This window comes from Setaria italica, chromosome III (assembly GCF_000263155.2).
Source record: "Setaria italica strain Yugu1 chromosome III, Setaria_italica_v2.0, whole genome shotgun sequence".
Lineage (NCBI taxonomy): Eukaryota > Viridiplantae > Streptophyta > Magnoliopsida > Poales > Poaceae > Setaria > Setaria italica.
In genome coordinates, this window is record NC_028452.1 from 20,085,664 (window position 1) to 20,107,783 (window position 22,120).

Here is a 22,120-nt window from a genome sequence, read left to right on the forward strand (position 1 = left end):
TTTGCATGCCAAGGTCCAACTTGTAGATTCAAATTCTCTCAGAAATTCAAGCCAAAAAATGCTAAATATTACTATTTTTAAAAACTGAATGGCTTTTGTCATTCAGTTTCGTCAATATTTTGACAATGCACCTCCCAACTTTGGATTCCAATTAAAACACTTAACTCAACTGCTCCTTGTCCAACAGCTACTACCAAAGACGAGTCACTTTTTAAGGATTCCATTTTGTAACTTAGAGTACAACTCTTATATAATAGATCTTTAAAAACTTCAAGCTCAACTTTGCTAAAGCTCACTGTTCTTCAAACTGAATGGCCCCTTGCCATTCAGTTTCATCAGTCAGATGGACAGCACAACTTTCCTACTTTGAGCTCCACTTAAATTACTTGAACCAAGTCACCCTTGTCCAAAAGTCACTGAAATGGGTTAACCTCAAGTTATATATTCCATTGTGCATGATCTTGCTCAGCCTCTACCTATAGAAATCTTCAAAAACTTGATCCACAGTGGGCCACTTAGCACTGATTCAGAGTCCAATGGCATTAGCCATTCAGTTTCGATAGAGAGCTCCAACAGGGTGAACTTTCAAAGTTTGAGCTCTCTTAACAATTTGAATCTTTTGAATTCTGTGGTCAATAACATGTCCAATAGATTCACTGAACATCCAAGTCCACTTGTGACTCAAGCTTTCCAAAGCTTGGATGAAAAATTCCTCTGAACTCAATTTCAAAGTTGGATATTTGTTGCTGTTTCAGACTTGGTCATTTTCAGATGATGAATAGTAGCATCAAGTTAACCACTTTGAAAGCAAATTTGAGATACTCATGACTTGAATTTGACTTCAAACTTGCTGTCTTTGAGTTCCAAATACCTTCAAGGCTTGAATTCATATTTTTGTCGCATTTCTTCGGTATTGAATCTCAAATTGGCACTTTTGGTCAAAATTTGACTGAAAGTTGACTTTAGTCATAAAATCTTCTTAGCATCCAAAGTTTTGTCATTAAACTTATAATAGCCATTCTTAAGCTTTTTTTTAACACCTGGTTGTTACATAGGTGCTGGTCCCTCTCGGTGCCCCGGATGCTGAGGAGCACGAGGAGCACGATGAGACCTGGATTGCTCCCGGGGTGGACTTGAAGAAAATCCAGTTGATTGCTGACCCTCTGGCCACCATTGAGATGGAGGCTACGGTCACAGAGATGCATTGCCGTGTAGGCGAATTCATAGAAGTAAGTCTCATTTCTTTCTTTAGTCATTGTCTTGAATATGGTACTCGTCTACTCATGCGAGTACTTTGCTTTGTGTCGTAGAAACTGATCCAGCATTCCCGAGAGAAGTTGAAGTATATCCAAGGTTATGGGGACACCATCCTAAGGGCTGAGACGCTGGAGAAGAAACTAGCCGGGAGCGGTAATATTCCTCCCGGCTACCGATGAAGTACGACGGCCAAGCCCCCCAGTATCGGAATGCTGTGCAGAAAGCCACGGAGGAAAAAGATCATTGGCAGAAGCTCAACAAAGGGTTGAGGAATCGATGCGAAGGTGAGTTGTTATACTCTTTTGTGTACGAGTACTTTCTGCACTTGAAGTTGCTGACTTGGCTTTTGCCTTTGTTCTTGCAGAGCTCACCAAGGAGAGTAAAGATTTCCAGGATCGCGCCATGGACTGGTAGAACTCGTACTAAGTTACTGATGAATATGACAAGCTGACCTCAAAGTATGAGACTCTAGAGCACAAGCTCGAGAAGGAGAAGAAGCTGCGCGTCGATGGGGAGTTCCAACTTGTTGACTTGATGACGAATGTCCGGGTGCAGCAGGCTAAGTTGGAGGTGAAAGATCTTGCTCTCAAAGAGCTAACAGAGGCCGCCCAACCCATTGCTAAAATGGTGGAGCCCCCAGAAGAGGGCGTAGAGCCGCGCCCCTTAGTAGTAATACTCAGGGAAGTATCCGATAAGATCACTGACTACATCAAGAAGATGGTAGAATCTATCTCCAAACAGTTGCTGGCCATGGTGAAGTCGTTCTACCCACAAGCTGACTTGGATCCTGTGGCAGAAGGCGTCACCGAGGATTGTTCTGATGAGCAGTTCCATCAATATCTGGAGGAGATGGCTCCTGTTGCCAAGGAAGTAGCCAGACAAATAGACCTTGAGTAGCTGCAAAAACAATTGTTGTAATATAAACGAGTTATGTCTATGTAATTTATTTGGAGTCTTGTCGCAATTTTGTTTGCTTGTCGACTTGTTTGAATCTTTACCCTGATGTTTGCTTGTGTGGTAGTCGCGAGTGTCTGTGCACAAGGCTACTCTTGTGAGCCTTTTCAGATACACTACATAGAGTATCTTTAGGATGTAACTCCTTTTTTCCAGAGTGCCAATACTCGTGTATCTAGGTATTCAAGCTCTTTAGATGAGCAGACTCTTTAGGACTTCACCATCTAGAGCCTACCTTTGCAACCTCTTTGGGTTGTTCGGGTGTTGTGCTCCGAAGCTCTAAACTGCAGATTTGTTATTACAAGCTGCAACTGGTCAGATTTGTCTAGATGAGATCTCGGGTAGTATAGATGACTCCCAAGTTGCTTGACGACTTCTTTTTGCAAAGACCATCGATGGATGAATTTTGTCTAAAGAGCTGACAAGCTCATGGCACAAGCTTGCTTTGTGCAAGTTGCTACTATCAGATGAGTTTGAATAACCTGAAAGATATGTGTCCAGACTTGTGAATACAAGCCGCGAGTTTGGTGATAGTACCCGGAGGAGCTGAATAGCTCGGTAACAGTGCTTTTTTGCAAGCTGTAAATAGGTAGAGACTAGTCTTTTGTGACAAAAAATAACTCTGCTTTATTGAATTGTAATTATACAACTAAGACCAATGGTCAATTTACATGAGTATGTAGACTATGGGAAGAATTGACACAAGTGTTCAATGTTCCACGAGTTGTCGACTTCTTCGCCGGGGAGAGTTTGGAGCCTATATGACCTAGGTCCCGTGACCTTGGAGACGATAAAAGGACCTTCCCAAGGCGAGTTTAGCTTGTGCAGCCCCTTGGTGTCTTGAATACGCTTGAGGACCATGTCGCCTGTGTTGAATGAACGTTCTTTGACGTTGCGATCGTGATAACGGTAGATTCTTTCAAGGTATCTTGCTGACTAGACGAGTGCTGCACAGTGAGCTTCTTCGAGGCTGTCTAGGTCTAGACGCCTTGTTTCTTCAGCCGCACCTTCGTCGTACTGCTCGACTACTGGAGATTTCCACATGACATCAGCGGGGAGGACGGCTTCTGATCCGTAGACTAGGATGTAGGCTGAGTACCCTGTAGGCTTGCATGGCTGTGTGCGAAGCCCCTAGAGTACATTAGGTAGCTCCTTGGGCCACTTGCCTCCTTTGGTGTTACCAATGTCATGTAGTCTCTTCTTGAGAGCTTCCAGTACCATCCCGTTGGCGCGCTCAACCTGGCTGTTGGCCCGCGGATGAGCGACAGAGACGTACCAGACGTCGATCCCGCTGTTCTCGCAGTACTCCTAGAACTCATGATTGTTGAAATTAGAGCCCAGGTCTGCGATGATGCGATTGGGGAAGCCATAGCGATGGACAATCTCATCGAGTAAGTCGAGTACTCTGTCTGCCTTCGGGCAGGTTACTGGCTTCACCTCGATCCACTTAGTGAACTTGTCGATCATCACGAGTACTCAGTTGAAGCTCCCGGGCACTGTAGGCAGAGGGCCAATCATGTCTAGCCCCTAGCATGCGAAGGGCCAGGAGGACGGTATAGTGATCAACTTATAGGCAAGGATGTGCTGCTGCTTTGCGAAAAATTGACAACCTTGGCACCGGCGGACTAGTTCTTTGGCGTCCTTGAGAGCTGTAGGCCAATAGAAGCCTACTCTGAAAGTTTTGCCCACGATCGTTCTTGAAGATGCGTGGTTGTCGCATATGCCTTTGTGAATCTCTTCCAGTATGTCCTTGCCATCTTCACGTGAGACGCACTTCATGAGTACTCCTGATGATGCGCCTTGTCTGTAGATCTTATCCCCGACTAGAACGTAGTTGTTGCCACGCGAGGAGACTTGCTCTACTTCTATCTTGTTGTGAAGCAACTTATGCTCCTTAATGTAGGCAATGAAAGGTACGCGCCAGTCTACGTCGATCATCATAACCTCCTGATCTGGCTCATTATTACCTCGATCGATGGTTTTTAAAGTTGCCAGCTCCGGTATGGATGGCTTGTGTAGTTCATGGACGAAGACCCGAGCTGGGACTTGGGCACGAGTAGATCCGAGCTCGGACAAGATGTCTGTGGCTACGTTGTTGTCACGAGACACGTGATGGAATTCCAGACCAGAGGACTTGTTCTCTAGTTTGCGTACCTCAAGGTTGTACGCATCCATGTTGTCCTTATGGCGACCCCACTCGTCATTGACTTGGTTGATGACTACCAGTGAGTTGCCGTAGACCAACAACCGCTTGATTCCTAGCGAAACTGCCAGGTGGAGCCCGTGTAGAAGCGCTTCGTATTCAGCTTCATTATTGGACACCTCCCAGAAGGTTTGCAGAACGTATTTAAGTTGTTCACCTTTGGGAGAGATTAAGAGTACTCCTATGCCGGTGTCCTCGAGCTTGAGTGATCTATCGAAGTACATGACCCAATGCTCTGGGCGTTCTACCGGTGTGAGTACTTGATTTTCCCGCCACTCTGCTATGAAATCGACTAGTGCTTGCGACTTGATGACAGTCATCGGCTTGAAATCCAGGGACAAGGCTCCGAGTTCTACTGCCCACTTGGATATTCTTCCTGTTGCATCTCTGTTGTAGAGGATGTCTCCCAAGGGGAAGTCTATGATGACGGAGATATTGTGCTCCTAGAAGTAATGTCGTAGCTTCCGTGAGGTGAGTAGTATTGCATATAGAAACTTATGTACTGGTGGGTACTTGGTTTTGGAGTCTGACAACAGCTTGCTAATGAAGTAGACGGGCCTCTATACTTTGCATACATGGCCTGGTTCTGGTCTTTCGACTATGATCGCCGTGCTGACAAAATTAGTAGTCGCGATGATATAGAGCAACAAGTCTTCATTGGGAGTAGGCGCTGTGAGGACCGGTGGCTTTGATAAGAAGTCCTTCAACTGTTGAAGGGCTTGATCCGCCTCCTCGATCCACTAAAATTTGTCTTGCCGCTTGAGTAGTTTGAAGAAGGGTAGTCCCCTTTCTCCAAGTCTTGAGATGAATCTGTTGAGTACCACCATGCATCCAGTTAGCTTCTGGACATCCTTGATGCACGATGGGGCTTGCAAGCTGGTGATGGCAGCAACCTTCTCGGGATTGGCCTCGATTCCTCGATGACTGATGATGAACCCGAGTAGTTTTTCGGAGGGTACACCGAATATGCATTTGGTTGGGTTTAGTTTCCACCGGTATGCTCGCAAGCTTACGAAAGTTTCTTCCAAATCCGCGATGAAGTCATCGGGATTTCTAGTCTTTATGACCACATCATCCACGTATGCCTCTACGTTGTGGTATAGTTGCTCTTTAAACCACTCTTGGATGGCTCGTTGGTATGTGGAGCTTGTGTTATTCAACCCAAAGGACATTGTGGTGTAACAAAAGGCTCCATACGGGGTGATGAACATGATCTTGATCTGGTCTTCTTCCTTGAGAGGTATCTGGTGATATCCCGAGTAGCAATCAAGAAAGCAGAGTAGAGCGTATCCAGCCGTTGAGTTGATGACTTGATCAATCCTATGGAGCCCGAAGGGATCCTTTGGATAGTGCTTGTTGAGGTCCGTGTAGTCGACATACATCCTCCACTCGTTGTTGTTCTTTTTCCGCACCAAGATGGGGTTAGCCAGCCACTTTGATGATAGACTTCTTTTATGAAGCCAGTCGTGGGTAGTTTGGTCAACTCTTTTTTGATGGCTTCTCTTCTGTCTTGGGAGAACCGACGTAGTCGTCGTCATTTGGCGTAGCTTTGGGATCCACATTCAGTGAGTGCTCAATCAACTCCTTGGGCACCCCTGGCATATTGGATGGTTTCCACGCAAAGATGTCTCGGTTGGTCTGGAGGAAGCTGACGAGGGCGTCTTCCTATTTGGGATCCATCCCTGAGCCAATCAGGGCTGTCTTGGAGCTATCGCCGGTCTCGAGGTTGATAGCTTTGATATCAACTTCTCTAGCCAGCTTGAAGTTGGTTGCCCTTTACTTCTTCTCTAAGATTTCGAGTTCTGTTGGGGATAGTTTCTTGGAGGTGGCGAAGACTTGCATCATGGAGTTTGGCACCTGAGTAGTCGCTGTCAGCTTCACAGCTTCTGTGTCGCAGTCGTATGATCTCTTCAAGTCTCCACGCAGGGAGAGTACTCCCTTGGGTCCCGACATTTTGAGTACTAGGTACACGTAATGCGGGATGGCCATGAACTTGGCCAGTGTTGGTCTTCTGAGGATAGTGTGATATGATTTCTCGAAATCAGCCACCTTAAATCGGATGTACTTGGTCCAGTAGTGATCCTTGGTCCCAAAGGTAACTGGCATGACCACCTGACCACGGGGTACAGCCGCTTTACCCGGGATAATCCCGTAGAACGGAGAGTTCATCAGGGTGAGCATATCTATTATGTCGAGGCCCATCTTCCTCAAAGTCTTGGCAAAGAGCACATTGAGGCCACTGCCGCCATTGATGAGGACCTTGCTGAGCCGAGAGCCTGCGACTACTAGATCCAGGACAAGGAGGTAGCGCCCTGGGTCTGAGAAATTAGTCCATTGGTCCTTCCTTGAGAAGGTGATTGGCACTTGGGACCACTTGAGGAACGTAGGTGTTGCTGGTTCAATGGACATGATCTCTCCGAGGGCTAGTTTTTGGGACTGCTTTGCGGTAAGACCTGGTGTGCCACCGAAGATCATGTTAACGGTGTTGGACGAGTTTTGGAATTTTCCATTGTCGTCCTCGTCTTCGTCTTCTTTGGCCTTTCCCTTGTCCTTTGCTCCAGAAGGTTCCGGCAAATCTTTCATAACTCTGCGAAGGCTATCCATCACGAAGTGTTTGGAGTGTGGGTTCCATGGGCATTGCTTTTTGAGGAGCTCCTTGAAAGGATTCCTTTCTTGATTGCCGCCGCTCTTATTGGAAGACTGGGACATCGCCGTGATAGTGTTGTCTGGCTTCCTCTTGCGATTTTGACCACCCGAGTAGTTGCCGCAATTATCGTTGGGGCGATCGTTGCGGTTCTTGCCGTTACTTTGGCCATTGCTCTGGTTGGTTTTGTTCTGGCCTCTGTTACAACTAGATTCAAACTGCTCGATCTCCTTATCTTCTTCATCTGCCCAAGCTTTTATCATCGTCTTGAGAGACTTGATGTCTTCCGAACATCTTCTACCAAAATATTGGAACATTCGGCGGTCATAGAGACCGTTCTAGAAGCACTCTATTGCGTCCTTCTCCATGATATCCACGACAATGGCCTTCTTGTCGAAGAAATGGCGTAGATAACTAAGAAGAGTCTCGCCTTATTGCTGTTTGATTTGCGACAAGTCAATCCTGTTACCAGGATGTTGCATTGCCCTAGCGAAGTTATTTGTGAACGCCACCTTCAATTGACTCCATGTGTCGATGGAGTTCCTTTCTAGAGACTCGAGCCAAGTGAGTGGCCTTGCCTCCATGCAGATAGGGAAGTAGATGACCTTGGTATCATCGTTCCCTCCCACTGCTTGTACTACTAGTGAGTAGCACCTCAGCCACTGGACTAGGTCCTGCTTGCCGTCGTACTTGTTAATACTTGGAAGCTTAAACTTGTCGGGTATAACCATCTTGCGTACTGGTATTGAAAAGGCGTGGAACCCGTTGACATATTCTCCCAAGTAGTTGACTTCTTGATCACGTTCGCGGCGGCATCCTTTGATGATGTCATGAGCATCGCGGTTCTGGTTGAGCTGCTGACAGAGATCGCGAGGTTGCTCAGGCTCTTTACAGGGCCCACGGTGGCCACAACCTCCCGAGGGTCCCATCCGACTACCTTCTGCCTTGTGTTGGCTTAGTCTAGGGTTCTCAATTCTGGGAACCTCGTTTCTAGCTGCTTCGAGGCGACTTGGATGCCTACTGCTGCTGCTGCCATGGTGGGAGGAGGTGCGTCGGGCTGAGCTGATCAGTCTCTCCTAATCTAGTTTTTCGTATGTGTGCTCCGCCAGTAGAGCCAGTTGCCTGGTGTACTTATCTTGCGCCATCACCGGAGTGAGTAGGTCAATGGAGGCGATGGTGGCGAGAGGAGTGTAATGTTGATGGGTTTGAACTACTTCAAACGCGTGATCCAAGTTCATGATGGGTAGGTGAGATGCAAGGTGGCGGCGACGATCTGCTCATGCCGCGTTTCTTGTGCGCCGACGGTTCCTCTGACTATGTTGGCGGTGAGCTCATCTGCCAATTCATCATCTGCGTGACGTTTGCGTCGTGGATACCTTTCTGGTAGTCCTACTCCGTCATCATTTTGAGGAGTCATGATGGCGTGTAGTTCCCGCTCTGGAGAAAAACTACTCAAGCTTGACGTGATGATCTCTATGGGGCCGTCTTCTTCGTAGATAGGAGACAGAGGTGTTCCCTCCTGGTATGGGAGGTTGTCAAGGTGTGCGACAAGGCATGCCTCGTCGTCCTTAGCTAGAGCGAATGGCTTCATGATGGGCTAATAGATGAATCTGTCTTGTGGAGTAGATGTGATTACCAGGCCCTGTTGCGAACCTGATAAGGGGATCTCCTCGTCCGGGTTCGAGTAGTAGTCGAGGTCGACGATCAAATTTGAGTTGGATAGGGATCTGGCCAGGCTGGCTTGGAAAACAACACCCGTGTTTCGGAGTCCGAATGGGAATAGAGTTGTATCGTAGACCAATTCACATGATGGCTTAAGAGTCGGCTCGTGGGAACCAGTCCAATTGGTGGGAGAAGTCAAGTTGTACTCGGACTCATCCCTGGAACCACGGAAGAGGTCGAAATTTTGTTGAATTTTTCAAGGAAATCCTCCAAAGCTTGGCGATGGAGATCAATGTCGTAGTGCTTCTCCTCCAGGGTTGGTGCGATGTGGTGGTGGAAATTTCCAGCGCCGTCCGCAATGCAGACCCAGGAGCTGAAGACGAACGTGACACCTTCTTCAAATGCGACATTGGGCTTGATGATGACTGGAGCCATCGAGTTCTCCAGTCGATTTTTGGCGAGGGCCCCTACCTGGCGTGCTAACTGTTAGTGTTTAGACCCGGCAACCTACCGAGGGGATACCCGAGGTAGTGTTTTATGTGTGGGGCTCGCTGAAGATCAGTAACTCGAAGGTGAAGTTGAACACATGATTTAGACAGATTCAGGCTGCTTATGTCGCGTAATACCCTACGTCCTGTGTGTTGGTTGGATTGTATTGATTGATCATCGTTTGGAGGGGGTCCCTACCTCACCTTATATTGTCGGGGGTAGGGTTACATGTCGGTTGTGTTACAAGAGTACTAGTCGGATTCGACTAGAGAGTCCTACTCTAATTGCTACGAGTAGTTTCCTAATCCTCGACTAGTCCTTGTCCTCCATGTAGACCACGCCGTCCTGCATTGTAGTCTCCATGTTTGACATGTCTCGGTGTACAACCCCATATGTAGGACTGTCCAAACCTGCCAGTGGGCACATAGATGTATGGTCGACACCATATTACATGTTGCGTATAAAATAAATTTTCAATCTTGATTACATCAAGAATTGGCATGATAGCCTTGGTCATTCTAACTCATTGATTAATAGAAAAATTATTATCAATTTTATTATTATCAATTCTATTGGTCTTAGCATATATTCCCAAAATCCTCAGATTTTGTGCACCGCATGTGTCACAAGGGAATTAATTTTAAGGTCATCTTACCTTAAAATTCCAAATAATGGACCACTAAATTTCTTGAACACATTCAAGATAAGTTGGCCATATTCAACCATTTATGGACTATCTAGCCACTGTAAAGTGCTCATGCATGCATTTGCAAATAGTCCCACATGTGTTCCTTACTAGTCATAAGGCACCACAATTTTACCAAATTTATTGCTCTAATTTTTTAACTTAGAGCAAATTTTCGTGGACACTGGATCAAATCCATTAATATGGAATTATTTACTTTTGGGAACTAAATCACTAAGTCCCTATGTTCATACCAATTATGGCTTAAATGAATCTCTCATCGAGACAACTCATTAGCATGATCATCAAATAGAATTCAATTTATCAACATCAAGTTGGTAATATGAGGACTTACACACCGCATAAAACTAAATTCATAAAACTGCAATCATATGCCCCCTCCGTTGCGGTTAGTACGTGGAAACATGGCCATAGCCAAAATATTTCCCATTTGTGTGTCGGTTATGTTTTGCACATACCGATATCACCACCTCAACATACATCATGGGCAATGGAGACCCACACAAAAGGTACTATTATCCGTCATTCATATAATATCTTAGATCTCTTGTAGGGATTTACACGTAAGGCTGTATGTTGATAACACTTTGAGAACAATTCCAGGCATCAGAGCGAGATTAATACCACACATAGAATATTAGGAATCCAAAATGAATGCTACACACATTCAGTCCTCACATCTACATACATAACAAAGAATATCTGAACCATCAGTTCAAAACATCTTATATTTGTAATACATTACAAATAGCTTGCCAAATGCATTTGCTTATCAAAAGTGTCATCTTATCCAATATCTACAATTAATGTGCCAGAAAGAGTGATATCTAACATAATCACTCAACTCCCAAATTAAAATAAGAGGGGGAGAAATATGGTCACTAGGGATATAGCTTATTACAAGAATCAACGGAAATATGGGGAGACATCCTCGAAGATAGTAAATGCAAATCAAGATCATGCATGTTGTTAGACATTTTATGGATATTTAAAATCCAAAACCTATGAATGTTTAGCATTCAAAAGTCCAGTATATGTGCACATAAATTCAGGCACTAGGTCATTGGAACACCCTAACTCTATCATCGTGGGAAATGAGATATGATACTATATTGGTTCCATAGAATCAATTATACAAATACTACAAATTGTCGACATATGCTCCTCAAAATTGCTATACACCTCAAACTGAATCCAGACCAAAAGTCCTAGGCAGAGTGTATCAACACTCAAATTGGGTCAAAGCAAAGGTGGCAATTATGAAGAATTTCTCTCGTTCACTGGTGATAGGTATTTACCACAGTAATATCATCTTCTCATAAATGCATTATTTATGAAAGCAAGGTGGTGAGATTATGACATATTGTAGCAATGGTTACATACAGAGACCGAGCAACATACTCTCGTGGTATATGTGAAAATTATGTTACCATATTTAATCATTGGTAGATCAAATAACTTCTATAGATTTGGATATTTAAGTCCTCAACAGAGACTTGTAAATCCAAATAGAAATCGCAACATATATTGTGTATGATTCAAGTCACTCCATGACTTGAAACAGTCAAGTTGATTGTGGTATAACTGACTAAGTGAGTATCTTTTATAGAAGGATTACTCCAATCACTATGAGTACATGTGTGTTCATAAACAAATCCAACTTGGATTTTCCATCGTCTCAACACACAAACAAACAAGCAATCATTTTATGACAAAATTTGAGATGGAAATTTGGGTTAAACCAAACTATACTTAAGTTTACAACTTATGCATACATATCAATTGATCAATATTCAATTGATATTGTATACCAATATTCAAATAATATTGGACAAGCATGTCCATCAACACTTGTGGTGTTTCAATCCCTAAAGATGGATCAATATCCATTTAGACGCTGGTCAGGCAAGGCTAGGTGCTTAGCGGCTACAAGCCTCGGCTACACGCTGTCCCATCATATACACCAAGGGAGGAATGGAGCTTCTTTCTTCTCACATACGTCAAGTCCATTACATCACATGTCTCATCATACGGTTTGATACATACAAAGTTTTATCTTACAGGTCCAGATCGTTGACAATGTTTTCTGCTACATCATGATACTGGTCGGCCAGTTCTGGAAGCGCATCCGCATTGAAGTCAGCCACGACTCCTATTGCAGCACGCTCCAAGGGGATCCGTGGGAAGTGTGTCGCCACTAGTGCCAAGACGTTCTTGATGCAGTCCACTGCAGTGTCCCTCAGCAGCACCTTCAACCGACCAGGCGCGGCTTTCAGATGATCGAGCAGCGGTGTTGGTGCGGTTGGATCAGCCTGTGGCTGGACCATGTCCATCACATAGCCGACTGCCTTACAAAGATCTTCCAGCTCTACCTTCAACCCTGCAATCACCGATTGGTCACGCTGAAGATTTTGCAGTGCAGCTTCTAAGTAGCGCTCAGTATCTTTGCGTGCGCCGGCCTCGTAAACCAGCTTCCACAATACAACGTACTCACGGTGGACCGCCATGTTGTGTTCTTGCTGGAGAAGAGCATTCGCATCCTCGCACACCTTGAGGTGTCGCTTGAGCCTTTGCTCCCTCACCGTAGCATCTGCTCATTCAAACAAGTTTATGTCAGCACCAAGACTTCAAGGTCAAAATCGATTCAATAGGTCCGCGCAACATACCATTCAATTATGCAGTGATAACTTCTTTCTCAAAGGCATGGTCCAGGTCCTTCTGCAGGAGTTGGTCGGCATGTTTTGCGACATCCTCTCTGGCCTTCTTCAGGTCGGCCTCGAGTCGCTCCACCCTAAGGCGATAGTGCTCGGCCTGGTGGATCGCATCGTGTTTTCAAGTCGGCGATCTTCGCTAGCAACTGCTTGACCTGCACTTGTTCCTCCGAGGTCGGCTGGTTCGACCACTCAGGCATGACAACTGGCCCGTATCCAGTGCGCGGCAGGAGCTCGGGCTGCTGATTGGCGATGGTGACCACACTTTGTGCAAGCCCTTGTTGGAATCTTTCAACTGGAGGTCAAAATACTCTTGGAATTTCTTTGGCCGAAGAGAAAAGCTGCAACCCCCGATCACCCGTAGCTGTTTCCCTTTGGTTGACACAGGTTTCAACTGATAGAAATACTTCCAGAGATCGAAATGTGGAGGGATGCCCAGATATGCCTCACACAAATTAATATACACAACAATGTCCAATTCGAGTTGTGGTTCAGATGTACCAGCTCAATCTTGTACCGCGGATTTTCCATTCTATTTTTAACATCCTTGGGGGCTAGGCACTTACTTCAGGTCAACGTACCTCCGTGGCTCCGCCAGTCCTCGTCCTCGGGGGCTGGGCGCCTACTTCAGGTCGGCGTGCCTTCGTGGATCCACCAGTCCTTGTCCTCAGGGGCTGGACGCCTACTTCAAGCTGGCGTACTTCTGTGGCTCCGCCAGTCCTTCTCCTCGGGGGCTGGGCGCCTATTTCAAGTTGGCGTGACTCCGCGGCTCCGCCAATCCTCATCCTCGGGGGCTGGGTGCCTACTTTAGGTCAGCGTGCTTCCGTGGCTTTGGCAGTCCTCATCCTCGAGGGTTGGGCGCCTATTTCAGGTCGGCGTGCCTCCATAGCTCCACCAATCCTCGTCCTTGGGGGCTGGGCACCTATTTCAGGTCGGTGTGCCTCCGCGGCTCTGTCAGTCCTTGTCCTCGGGGGCTGGGCGCCTACTTTTGGTCGGTGGGTCTCCGTGGCTTCACCTATCTTTGTGCTCGGGCACTAGGACCTGCTTCTGGGATCAACATTTTCTTTTTTGACCATTGGACCGATTATACTAATCGCTTCCATGCTCGGGGGCTACTCCTATTGAGTGCGTCTTGCAACGCCCTCCATGTCCTTCGCTTCGACCTGCTGGATGCTCGACATCTATCAACTCGGCACTCCAATTTGCTTTGCGCGTATGGCTCTGCGTTCACTTGGATTTTCTTCTTTTTTGAGCACTGCGCAGCCTCTCCATCACCATGACGCCATCACAGCTTCAGCCGACCACATTTCAAGCTTCGCTACGATGACTTCAAGTTCCTTTTCTCCTACACATCGCTCGAGGGCTTGAGGGATATGGGTACGCCATGGGTCCCCATCGACCAGGATACTGTCCAAACCTAACAAGTGGGCCTGCTAGACCAGGGCGTGCGGGCCGAGGATATGAAGATACTTGGAGTACACGTTAAGGGGTCGGGCGGTTCAAATCAGCCCGGATGTTGCGGGATGTGTATTGTACTCGAACTCAGAACACCTTCCATGTAATAAACGACTAGATTAGATCTAAACCGACTTGTAACCCTAGGTTTTCAGGCTATATAAGGCGGTCAAGGGCACCCTCCGAGGATATACAAAACCAAGGATCGTGTATCAACTCTCGAGCAATACAAACTAGCAGCATACAGGACGTAGGGTATTACTCTCCGGAGGCCCGAACCAGTCTAAAACCCTTGTGTCCCTTGTGCTCTCATGATCACCTTTGCGTTATTGGTTTCACAATTGCCTCCACCTACAAATCAACCACTTGGGTAATCTCCTGGTGGACTGCCGGGCTTATAAATCAGACAAGCCAACTCCCAAGGAATATGATACCCTTTCCCTTATATAAATATGTAACCAGACCATTCATTCAATAAATGATGAGAATCCTCAAATTCATTCCATTCAATTCATTCCACATTTTCACTCTTCAACAAAAGCATTCTATGGTACGGTTGGGGTTTACAGCGGGGTAACTCAAGTGATTAAAAAATAACCAAGTCCAACAGATTACTTGTCAGGTTTCAATTAAAATCAACATCGTGTTTACCATGGGGTAACTCAAGTGATTAAAAAATAACCAAGTCCAACAGATTACTCATCAGGTTGCATGAAAGAAATGTGGAAATATAAAAGAGTGGGTTAGGAAGGATGCAAACTTGGCACGGTGATTTATCCCGTGGTATCGGTAGGCAAATGCCATCCTAGTCCACGTTCGGGCCGCACGGTGATTTATCCCGTGGTATCGGTAGGCAAATGCCATCCTAGTCCACGTTCGGGCTCTACAAAGGATATGCTCCCGATCACCAAGTCTCTCCTAGTCAAGATTTTGGCCTCGCCACAAAGACTCTCGCCAAGCCGGATGAAATGCTTGCCACAAAGGCAAGGCTCACCACTCTCTCTCTTCTGATCACCTTGACGCCGTCTCCGCTATGGAGCTTCTACACAAAGGAAAGGGTCTCCTCACCCCACGCATACGGTCGTTGTCGTCACTCCACACCAAACCGGAGGGTCAAATACTTGCCGGTGAGCCACTATGGCTCTAAGGTGCCGGCGCACAAGCTTACAATCATGAGGCAACAATACCTTTCATCCTCTTTCTCTAGGTCTATCCTATCAATAATCACTCTTCTAAGCTTGTGCTCAGCCTTGGATTATCATTTTTGCACTTTTGGTGGTATGTATGTGTTCTTGATGAGTCTTGATCTTATCATTGTTTGGTCTCCTTGGACCTATAAAACCTACATTGTTTGGTTTGCATCCTTGGACCTATAAAATCTACAAGGCGCATGCTTAAGAAAATATTAGTCCCAATGATAAGCTTGTTAGGTCAAAATCGGCGGGAACCTAAATTTTAAAAAATCGGCAGAAACTGTTTCCGAAAATTCAAAAATAAATTCTAGATTTTTTTTTGTGGGAAGAATATTTCGATGCCTCAAAACAATTTTCAGGGTCGGCTCATGCCATCACCCAACCTTGCAAATATGCATTTTCAGGGTGGACTATGGCGTCACCCGCCCCTGCAAATTTATTTCAAGGGGCGGGTGATGGCGTGACCTGCCATGAAAATGGCTTTATAGGGTCGGTGCGTTACGTCTGATCTTGCGAATAGCTACTTGTAGCTCTGAAAAGCAATAGCAGGTAACACACCCCTCTCTACAAATATCGTTAAACAACCGGTCCTACAAACCGTTTTTTAGCAGTGTAAATTATCATGAGCTAGGGTTAATCATGTCTTTTATTGCCTTTTCATATTAGAAATATTGGAGGTACAAAGACTTCAAAGGAATACTCGCAATGCAGAGTTCAGAATGTCATTAGCTATTATCTTGCAGGCCCGCTCCGACGGATGAGCTGAATCGAAGAACAAATACTTATTCGGGTCTTGACACGTCAGTGGCTCCTCCAAGCCGCAAAGGACCGATGTTTCGATGCGTCCTGTGCCACAGCAACCTTGCGCAACGTTCTCATCAAATCCTGGCCACCGCAAAGAAAGAGGAACAATGTGAGTACTTGAAGACTGTGCTCAAGTCCTTGCACAGTTGCACTATTATCTTAAAAACAATAATGGTTCGTTAAAAAAATAAAAAAGCAATAATGGCAGTTGGCAAGTGATTGATTATCTAACAAAGTGCACATGCTACGGGCTATATAGGCATAATGTTGATTGTACTCTTAATCTAATACGACAAGACGGCGTTATGGACGAACTAATTAACAAAATCATAAATTCTAGAGCCAATTCCTTGTATGCCACTAAAATTTATAATGTTTCCTTGTGTGCCATCGAAATTCTTCAGTCCCCTGTGTGCCACTGGATAAAATTTCACATCTCTCTTGTACCATTTCTATTAGTTTTTTTGAAAAAACAGGAGGGGTTCAGAACCCCTACTGATTAATTATATATATAAAGAAGTAAAGTTGCAACAAAAGGAAGACAAAGAAGAGGCGTAACAGAGGGAAAATAAAAAGGAGAAAAAAGGAAAAAAGAAGGGAGGTCGAACAGGCAAACCAAAAAAGAATGACATGCAGAATGACAATTTTGCCCTTCTAGAATGAAAATAATAGATTTGAACATTGTGTGTGAAAGGAAAAAAAGAAGACTAGCAGTCTGCCGTGCACGGAGGGCGTGCGCCGTGCGAAGCCTCATCCTTTCGTTGCTTGCAAGTGCTGGGCCCTGTGCTAACAACATGCAGTGTGCATTTATTTTCTGGTTTACGATATATCAGAATTTTTCTAATTTTTTTACGATCTCAAATGTCGATGATGTTTATGGTACATTGTTACTATACAATTCTACTCCCTCCATTCTAAATTGTAAGTCGTTTTGACTTTTCTAAGTTCGATATTATATGCATTTAGATATACATTATATCTAGATGCATAGTAAAAATTATGTGCTTAAAAAGATTAAAACGACCTACAATTTGAAACGGAGGGAGCATGTAACAAAAAGTGAGAACATCAATGATTTTTCTTCATCATACTAATGGAATGCGAGGGAATAAGTTGAAATCTGTTATTTTCATTCTACAAGGGTAAAATTGTCATTCTGCTTGCCACTTAACCCTCTCCTAAGTCCTAACAGCCAACTAACCGAAATGGCATAGGAGGGATGTGAAATTTTATCCAGTGGCTCACAGGGAACTGAAGAATTTCGATGGTACATAAAGGAACGCTATAAATTTTAGTGGTATACAAGCAATTGGCTCTAAATTCTACAATGAAAACGGAAAGCCCTCTGTAGATAGAATGGACCAGTACTAACCGTAGTCCGACGGGTTGGCAACGATGGTAGACAACACGCTGTAGGTATCTGCGTACACCACCTGCGCGCCGGCGAGGCCACGGTTGAGCTTCCTCACGGCATCCTGCAGTTCGGCGTTGAATCGCATGGCCACCTGGTTGTACTCCTCGTTGCAACCGCCTGTCTCGTCGAGATTCAGCGTCCTCTCGGCAGGTATGCACCCAAATGGCCCGAGGCCCGTGAACCCGATCTTGCGGGCGCCAAGGCGGTAGGCGTCACGAACGGCCGCATCGGCGAGGCCGATGAGGTAGGCGACGTACTCCAGCGTGGTATACTGGGCGCGGCGAATTGGGAGGGCGAAGTAGTTCAGGATGAAATCGTTGGTGCCGATGCTGAAGATGTACAGAGCCTCGGAGATGATCTCATCGGCCACGGAATGCCCCTTTGCGAGTTTCAGTCTTTCTATGAACTCCTCGAAGTACTCCAGCTGCTGGCTCAAGGATATTGCCGTCTGAAATTAATTCGGACATGCATGTTCCAAACAACAAAAAGTTAGACACCGAATAAAAATAATTCTCGTAGCTAGCTAATTTTCTTGTAACAAGGTCACACTAGTTGGTGTGGTAGTTTTCACAAAGAGCTCTATTGTAGTTGCTGAATTGGTAGATTTACCACAGACTGTCACTAAGGTCATTCTCAATGCAAAATTTCATATGTATGTTTCCAAAAGTGCCACATAAGTAAGAATGTATTTAGTTCATATATGAAATAACTCACACAATGCATAGTTTCATCTTTTGTTGTTTCTAAGGCTACATGTAAGACACAAAAATCTTGAAAATAGTGTACATATGGTTTCATCTCCATGAAACTACTTTCTTTTCTCACCTCATAAATAATGTACCATGTCATCAAAAATATCTATGTGACAGCTCATTTATTGTCCATGAAACTTCCATTGAGAATGGTCTAAGCGTACGCTATTATGACATCCCCAGTAAAATCAAAGCATAATAAAAGTTTTTTTTATAAAAGAGAGGGATTTCATTAATTTGTTGGTTAGCACAGTACATACCCCTGTTATAACCAAAGACCCCGACAGAAAAAATATAATGAGAACTTGTTTTGCAATCTCCATCTTCATGGCCAACCGTCGGTCTTCATTATACCCTGCCGAGCAAGGAAGACTTTTATAAATCTGTCGAACAAGGAGAACCCCAGGAGGAGCTAGCCCCTGAATGCCGGTGTTGGAAGAACTATTGTATGCTTTTGCAGGTTGCCTGAAGTCATGGGCGCCATGAAGCTAAGGTGCCTTGAAGGTTGTTGCATGCATTTTTTTAGAAAATGAAAGATAATATTCCAGCTTCAGACATCCTTTTGGAGAATGTATCAGACCACAAACATTACATAGAGGCACATGTTTCAAGTCAACATGTAGCTAAGACATCAAAAGATCCGATATACCAAATTAACAAAATCAAAGAAAAAGAAGAAACTCAAAATTTCCAACAAACTACTCTAGTAATCTCTCTTCGTGGCAAGTTTTGTAAAGTCGCCACCAAATGAACCAACTTCTCCACATCATGTAAAAGCGGAGCTGAAAGCATGAGCCAATTCCAACAACGGGGAAGAGAAATAACTCCATCTGTTGATTGACGCTCCACCATCAAACCAAGATCGCATCAAAAGTATCCACACTTCCACTAACATAGGTAGTGGCCAGCGGGGATAAGCAAGATATCTATAGCTGTTGAAAAATCCGAGTTGGGTAACCACAGTACCCGCACGAAGTGCACCATCACTAAAAAAATCTCCAAAACGATGCCTCCACCGAGCAAACGACGATAGTCACTGCCGCTGCCCGCCGGGACAAAGTTTTCACCTGGAGACCTAGTGATGGGGTGGGATCAAGATATGGTGGTGCCTCCAAGAAGGAAAATGACGCCCAAAGGTGGCATCACTGTGGTTTTTGCCAGCGCACCCTAGCTCACAACAACACAGCCCCAAGGGTCGACGAGACACGTCCTATACCGCACCATCACCAATCACTGGAGGCTGAAGCACTTGGGACCCAACGTCGATGAAATACGTCCCATACCACACTTGCTGCATGATGAGTTCATGAGCACCCGTTGCAAGCATGACGTTTGTGGCTATAGTTACCGGCCATCCTCCCCACTTCGCCAAGGCCGCCCATTGCCTCAGCTGCACTGGGCCATGTGATTACCGCCGTAGCCACTGTGGGCCTGCAAAGGTGTCGTCAGGCCCGAGCCCATGGGAGTGCAGCCCGTGCGACGGAACAGGCCTCCAATTTTCAGGGGCCCATAGTTTCCAGCACTTAGCCTGGGAAGCCCAATAGTTTTTAGCCCAGACTTCTATTCCATCCATCCGTCAATTTCGCTTCTGCAGTTCCGCTCTTCCCGATCGGCCGATCGTCGGATCGTGTCTTCCGCTCTTCCATCTTCCCTATCGCCGACTCGGCAAGACCGCTAAAAGAATGAAGCACTTCAAGTAAAGATTATAAAAGCAAGAGCCGAATAGGTACGGTTTTTGATATATCTTATTGTGATATATCATATATCTTATTTATAGTCTTATTTTTTAGTGAGGTAGGCCTCATTTTAGTGTTTGGTACAGGATCTCGATTTTTGCCTGCTCGACCTTGGGTGTCGCTACAGCCGGCGCACGCCACCGCCGCAGCCTGTGCAAGACACACGCCTCCTCTAACCAGATCCATCTTGCCGGTCGATTCTGGCCATCAAGCATCGGATCCGGCGTCCACCCACACGAACCGGCCACCACATGCCAGATCGAGCAGTCCAACCCTTCGCCTGCACAAGAGGGATGGAAGGAAGGGAGTTGTAGAAAGATTGGAGGAGGAAGAAAATGGAGCTAGACGCGGCCAGGGGAGCAAGGCCGAGAAAAGCGGATCTCCCATGTCTATAGGACCTACGTGATCAAAATTCATTTTAGCACTGGAACATCCGACGGGCGTTAGAGCAATATATCGATTGAGTGAAGAGGTCATCGGATGATCCGGCACTTTTGAAACGAGCAAAAGCGCTGCAAACTGCCAGAAGGTGTTTGAAGGAAACTTTAACGCACCGCATCATAGTTTTGGATGTGAAGTAAAATAGGACCTTGGGGAGATTCATGTACGCATCTCGCACTGCTTATATTGTTCTAGTTGCAACGTCATTTATATGGCTGGTGCTACCTTTCTACATTTTCCACGTGAGATTAAGTCACCACATTAATTAGTACCTATATCCACCAAACTAGTACTAGCTTTTTTCGACGAACATATAAGGTGCTTGTCTAGGGAAAAAAAAAGACGAAGAATCAGCCAATCAGTTCATCCAAACTCCCGGAACCAATCTAGGGCTTTGGTTTAAGGAATAGAGTCATCTGACAAAGGCTCTGCGATGACTTTTTCCATTTAGCTTGGACAACAAAGAAAGGTGCTAGAGTATTCAAACTCAAGAGAAGTTTACTTATTGTGGTTATTGAATACTCAAACCCAAACTCAAGAGAAATTTACTTACTGTGAATTTTGCTGTTAAATTATCCAGCCCGGCGCCTGCAGAAGCAAAGCTCAAACCGGTGGCGAGTTGGTCGATCGTGTAGCCGGTGTCGAGATAGGCCGGCACAGATGATGGTAACCCCAACATCTCTGAAACGAAGTCTGTGACAAGGCGGCCATTGGAGAACCGGCCAGTGGCGACGCCCCCATCGAAGTCACACCCATATGGTGGGAAATTGGCCTTCGCGACGGTGGGGATGAAGTTGTTGTTGCCTGTGTCGACCGTCGAGTCCCCGAAAACGATGATCGCCGAGACGTTGCCGGCGGTGGCTCTGCTGGACGAGAATGCAAAATGCAAGACGAGAAGCAGCAGACGGTAGCAAAGGCTTTGTGGGGACATGTTAGCACTAAATGGAATGCAAGATGTGAAGACACCAACTAACGAATAGCTTGAAGAGACTCAGTCACCCAGAGTATCTCAATGGTTTGATCGGAGCGATACTTAATTAGATACTGCTGCCTGTACCAATCAAGATTAAACATTTTCCTACCAGCCGTGATGTCGTTTCCTAACTTATGTCAGGATCCTACTTCGTTCTAGAAGTACTATTGTGTTTCTGCGAGTAATATTGTGTTAATATCTGTCTTTTACATTAGAAGCACTTAAGTAGGTCAACCTTCCTTTTGACTGTGACTATTATTCCCTCCGTCCCAAATTACTATTCGGTTTAGCATTTCTAGATACATAGCTTTTGTTATGAACTTAGATATATGTATATCTAGATACGTAGTAAAAGTTAAGAATCTAGAAAACTGAAAACAAATAGTAATTTGGAACGGAGAAAGTATATACCACTGTAGACATGTGAGATATAATGGATGTATTAATTTTGAGATGTATAGTTGTCTTATGAACGTGAGAAGGGTGCAAAAACATTTACTAGTATATGATAAACATGATCATTCTATTTATAATATATGTATGTGCAAATGGTGCAATTAATTAATTGTGGCTGGTACAACCATACGATGTAAATAACAATGCAGATTGCGAGATTTTCGTGACGGTCACTAACCTCCATGAGAACATGTTTCTTCATGACGGTAGTTGTCCCGTCACGGGAAAAAAGATATATTACCATGAACATCAGCCAACTGCCGATAAAAT

General features: G+C 45.2%; 1 protein-coding gene across 1 annotated transcript; it reads right to left on the reverse strand.

Annotated features, from left to right (window-relative positions):
- Positions 1-15,910: 15,910 nt before the first annotated feature.
- LOC101761722 (GDSL esterase/lipase At2g42990-like) lies at positions 15,911-21,386 on the reverse strand. Its single transcript, XM_004961992.2, has 3 exons — positions 20,975-21,386; positions 17,451-17,940; positions 15,911-16,159 (listed from the first exon to the last, which is right to left on the reverse strand). The coding sequence occupies exons 1-3, from the start codon at positions 21,350-21,352 to the stop codon at positions 15,963-15,965; spliced, it is 1,065 nt and encodes a 354-aa protein (XP_004962049.1). The 5' UTR covers positions 21,353-21,386; the 3' UTR covers positions 15,911-15,962.
- Between the last annotated feature and the right edge of the window lie 734 nt (positions 21,387-22,120).

Bases quoted from the DNA above. Each gene is read 5' to 3' on its own strand.
- LOC101761722 (XM_004961992.2), bottom strand. From the start codon at position 21,352: ATGTCCCCACAAAGCCTTTGCTACCGTCTGCTGCTTCTCGTCTTGCAT. The intron at 17,941-20,974 runs GTAAGTAAATTT...AATTAATTTCAG, and splicing joins ATTTAACAGCAAAATTCACA to ACGGCAATATCCTTGAGCCA. The intron at 16,160-17,450 runs GTTAGTACTGGT...TGCGGTGGCCAG, and splicing joins TGCCAACCCGTCGGACTACG to GATTTGATGAGAACGTTGCG.